Raw genomic sequence first — 5,062 nt, 5'->3', positions numbered from 1 at the left:
TGATTCAACATACAAGTCACCGACCACTTTCAATGTTGTTTCAATGTCAGCGTTCAACGTTGATTCAATGTTTCTGGCTGACATTGATTCAATGTTGTTTCAATCATTCTGTGATATCTGGGACTGAATAAGCTGCTGTTGCATTTTAGGTAGCAAAATGTTTATTTTATTATTTTAAAAAGGAATTGAATTATTTGTTGTTTTTTGCATATTTTAATGTATTTCTAATATTTTATTAAAAAAGGTTAAATGGTTCAATAAAAAATAAGCAGAATGTGCTAATTTTTTTATCCAATTAATTGATTAATGGTCAGAATGATCAATCAATTATGTTAATTTACTAATAACTAACTAACTGTTAGTTGCAGCAGTAATCATCAGACACAAATATGGAGGCACAAAAGTCCTTAGAGATGAAGAATATTACAATTAAAAGCAGATAAGACACCAAACTACTGCGTAGGATAAGTATGAAACTGTGAACATAGACTGAGGTAGACCAATACCCAGAAGCTTCTTGTGGTCCAGTTTGTGCCGATTGAGTGGGCTGGTTCCATACAGCAGAGTGTGGAACTCTGAATGGACCGACTGGATTTCATCTAGAGATGCTTTTCTCCCACGAATCCTCTGCTCACACACAGGTGGACAGATAGACAGAGAAGCTTGGTAACATCCTTACTTATGTAGGTAAAAGCAATCCAGTGAACAATCTTCTATATGCACCAATCAGAAACCTTTGTGAGTACTAAGGTTACGCTTCCAAACTTGTTGGCGTGTGACTGTGTGTACCTCACAGCGGCTCAGTAAGCCTGTTTCCTGCAGTCTGGACCAGATGCTTTGGACTCTCCCAGCATGCTCTGGGTGAATGTGAGCATTGCCACACACACATTGATGTTTCAGCATCAGGCTGTCATACACCAACCCTGCAGAGAGGCAAAGAGAAGGGGCTACTGTCAATATCATGCATGGTAAACTCAAGCATTGTTAAGGTGCCCTGCATAAGTATTCACACCATTTTAACATTTTTCACAGCTTGTACAAAAAGAAAAGTTTCATTGCATTTACTGAGATTTTAGGTGAGAGACCAACACAAAGTATGGCATAATTGCAACAAATGAGAATAAATGAATTAATAAATACCTAAAGATTCACCTTCTCACATATAAAGCCCTTAATAACCAAGCTCCATCATACATCAGAGATTTGATTGTTCCACATGTTCCTAACAGAGCACTTCTCTCTCTGCAGATTTACTACTGGTTCACACAGGTTTTAAAAGTAGAATAGCAGATCCTTTTGCTATCAGGCTCCTCTCCCATGGAACCAGCTCCCAGTTTTACTCCGTGAGGCAGATACCCTGTCTACTTTAAAGACTGTGATTAAAACTTTCTTTTTGATAAAGCTCATTGTTGAATGCTTTAGGTCAGGGGTGCCCAAAGTGGGTCCTGGAGGGCCGGCATCCTCCATGTTTTAGTTCTCTCCCTGGTTTAGCGCACCTGGATCAAATGATGGCTGTTAGAAGGCCTAAGAGGAACATTGACAAGCTGGAAAGGTTGTTACTATCAGCAGGGAGGGAACTAAAACGTGCAGGATGCTGGCCCTCCAGGACCCACTTTGGGTACCCCTGCACTATGGGCTTGTTACTAGGCAACAAGTCCAAAGGCTTACAGAATCTGGACTGACACCAACCCACACTTATCTAGTCAGAAACCAGATGTGCGTTCCTAAAAATACTTTATTAAATAAGTAGGAATCTGACCGGTGGTGAAGAGGTGTTTGATGGGGTTGACAGCGGTTGCAGGGGATGACTTGGCTCTTCCCAGAGGTCTGTGGGGCAGCGAGGATGAAAACACGCTCAGATGCTGCAAGGACTGCTGGGAAAGAGAGGGAGAGATGTTCTGATTCACTGCAGGATGATTCACAAATCAGCCCATTCATTGCAGAGGAGGAGGAGTGTGTGCATAGTTGTATAGGAGCTTAAAAAGAGACACGTTGCTTAACACCACACACAAATACACACACGCACACACACCAAGAGATAAGAGTATAATTCAAAGCTGGCTTCATTCATAAAGCTATGCTGTATAACACGCTGAAACTGATTGAGAAAAGTTGCTGCCACTACAGCCCATTTAACCCATCACCAACCCCTTCACTCCCCTGTGTGCACATTTGCGTGTGCGCGTGTGAGATTTCAAGGATTCGGTGAACACTGCAGTCATCCACACATACACACACATATGCGCGCATATATTCTGAAGTGGCTATATATAGGGAGGTGTTGCTGCACTCCCTGCTGCGCATTGGGTGACTCATCATGTGTGGGTGGACACTCAACACACACACACACTTCAAGACATACAGACACACACACAGCAGTGAGTCCAGTGGTTGAGTCACCACATAGTGATGTAACTGCAGCGTCAATACGTGTGTGTATGTGTGTTATGTGCGTGTTTGCGTGAATTAATGCATTGGTTCAAGTTTGAAAATATATAGTCTTTCATCAATGTCAGTGTTACCCTAAAGATTTTTTAAAGAGTTCTTTACCACAGCTATGTTTTCTACAGAGCCTTGCAGAAGTCACAGATTTTACTGAGCGACTTCAGTAAACTCCCGTAAAATCACCTTTTGGTGTGTGTCTCTCTACAAGCTTTTCATATCCAATGACCTAACATTTCTTGCTCATTGTTCTATCTTCATCAGATTGGATGGATTTCATCTGCAATCAACACTTTTCAAGTGTTGCCACTTAGATCTGTGCAATGAACCAATGGCCATTCTAGAACATGAATATCATTTGACCAAAACCATTACACTGTTACATTTTCTTGTTCTGCTAGAAACTGAACATCCACCAACCGTCTTAAAACTGTTGCAGCTTGTAACTGTTTCTCTTAGACGATTGTTCTGTAATAATTCTGATCAGGTCCCCTGTTCGTGCTAAAGACAGAGAATCCCCACAGCATGATGCTGACTCCACCGTAGTTCTGCATGGAGATGGTGTGTATAGATTTCAGCAACATACAGTATCTTGCTAAAAAAGTTCAAGTTTGGTCTGACCCAAACACAGTGTGTTCTTTCACTGTTATATCTGTATACAGATGTAATTCCATCTATATATTCAGATGGAATTATATAGAAGTGGATGTTACGGTCACCGACCTCTAGGGGCTCTCTTCATGAGAGAGCTCTCTCTTTGTGTTTCAGTTCTACCTGGCTGCCACAGGTGAAATGTGTTGGAGCTCGTCAGCCACCCCATAAAGAGCTTCATGCCAGAGATCAGATCCCTTTTTCCCTGGGCCTTGATCTGAAGTGATCTTGTCTGTCTGCTGACTGTTTGTGGGGACTTGAATGATCTTGCTGTGAGCATATTGTGAATATATATCAAGTGTTTAATTAAAGTAGTGTGTTTCTATTCACAGTGGAAGCTGGTAGTAGTGATGCCAAATGAAGCCTGGTGAAGCAATGAAGCTTCCCAGCCCATTGCTTTGCGCAAAGGTTCATTACTCGGCGGTTAATTCATTTCTCACTAGTGACATCTGCTGTTGAAACTGTGGCAGCCTTTTTACTCTAATAGACATACTTAAAAAAATAGTAAATGCAATATTGTCACAAAGTTTTTGTCAAACTCATGTTTAGTAACAGGAGAGTCAATTAAATCCTATTTAACTAATCTTTTTTAGTTATTAAAATCATTTGTAGCCAATTCTGGTATATGGTGACTGTCAGTGGCTGTTTTCTTTTGTCATTGACTGATTTATCAATAGACATTTGTTTTAATGTATTCAGAGTGCAGAGCTTGTTGGGGCAGACAGTATTCTTTGAGTTTTGATTTGCCTCCTGAAAAACTAAAATTCTTCAAAAATTCTCTTGTTCTTGGATTTCTATTGGCTCTCTGATCCAGTCCCTTATATTTTAACTCATCAAAATTTGACTCTTCCAACAACTTTAAGTGTGTTTCTGCTGTGCAAGACTGATATATCTTTGCAGAACAAAGAAATAGTGGAAATTTCATGAAGGTGAGAATTTTGGAGTTGAAGGGGTTAATTATTTTTATTTAAGAGAAGTATTCCCAGATGTCAGATTTTTTTCTTCTTGCTGGCTCTATTTCAATCAAGTTTATTTGTGTAGTACATTTCAGCAACAATGCAGTTTCAAAGTGCTTTACATAATAAAAACTCACAAATATAAAGTCATAAGATACACCATAATCAACAATTGAGAAAACCATTAACAAACATTACATTTTGATGAGTGCTGTCATCAAAATCATTAATACACATGAACTATGTTGGTCAAGGTTCCTTTTATGTCAGCCACTGCTGAAGACAAATACTCTGATATGCGATCAAATACAATAACCCATGCCATGAAGCAGCATGGCTCATCACGCTTTTACTTTGAAAACTGACATGCAAAATGAAGCAGTCATATGACCCATGCAATGTGAGGCCTCGTTTGTTGCCAGTCACGTGGTTTTCAACAAGACGACACAAGTGTCAAAGCACGCCTGACACGCCCCCTTTTCACTCGGTACAAGCCTGGAAGCCTGGCTTCAGATAGTCCATCACTAGTTGGTAGGGGTTCTTTGCCTGTTTTCTCCTGTTTTGTGTTTAGCCAGGGAGTTCAGGTTTTGTACTTTTTTCAGTTCTCCTCTAGAACTAGGGAGTGAGCTCCCCTGGAAACGTCATAGCACCCCCATAAAATATTAGATTTGGTTATTTTTTCATCTGATTTAACATTACTTATACGTAGTTGTTGCGGCATTTTCATCAAAAGACACAAAATAGGAACAAATTATTATATACTGAGTTTTAAAAAAAAACATCACGCAAGAGTATTTGAACTTTGTCTATACGTATTATCACTTCCGTGACATGATGCCGTCTCTGCCCCCATGCGCATGTAGAGCAATCCTCCCCTAATCATCCCAGGGCATTTGTCAGCAACTGACCAATCGGCTGTCACAATTTCTCAAAAAGTGTACGTCCTTTATCTAGATCAGGGGTGTCAAACTCAATTTCACCGAGGGCCACTTCAGCATATTGGCCACCCTCAA

The 5,062-nt window shown here is 40.2% G+C and overlaps 1 protein-coding gene across 1 annotated transcript in view; it reads right to left on the bottom strand.

Moving 5' to 3' along the window:
* The window catches only part of LOC106938937 (histone deacetylase 5-like), a gene marked incomplete at its 5' end in the record, with an annotated part of 48,028 nt that extends 46,154 nt beyond the window's left edge, over nucleotides 1–1,874 (bottom strand). Inside the window, 3 exons of the mRNA XM_015021151.1 lie at nucleotides 507–627; nucleotides 790–923; nucleotides 1,760–1,874. Coding sequence (XP_014876637.1) covers nucleotides 507–627; nucleotides 790–923; nucleotides 1,760–1,874 — 370 coding nt within the window. The remainder of the gene's footprint in view (nucleotides 1–506; nucleotides 628–789; nucleotides 924–1,759) is intronic.
* Between the last annotated feature and the right edge of the window lie 3,188 nt (nucleotides 1,875–5,062).

This window comes from Poecilia latipinna, unplaced genomic scaffold (assembly GCF_001443285.1).
Source record: "Poecilia latipinna isolate Pla-1442-1.1 unplaced genomic scaffold, P_latipinna-1.0 Scaffold2733, whole genome shotgun sequence".
Lineage (NCBI taxonomy): Eukaryota > Metazoa > Chordata > Actinopteri > Cyprinodontiformes > Poeciliidae > Poecilia > Poecilia latipinna.
Note: the sequence above shows the minus strand (reverse complement) of the source record. Positions and strands in the feature narration are given on the sequence as shown.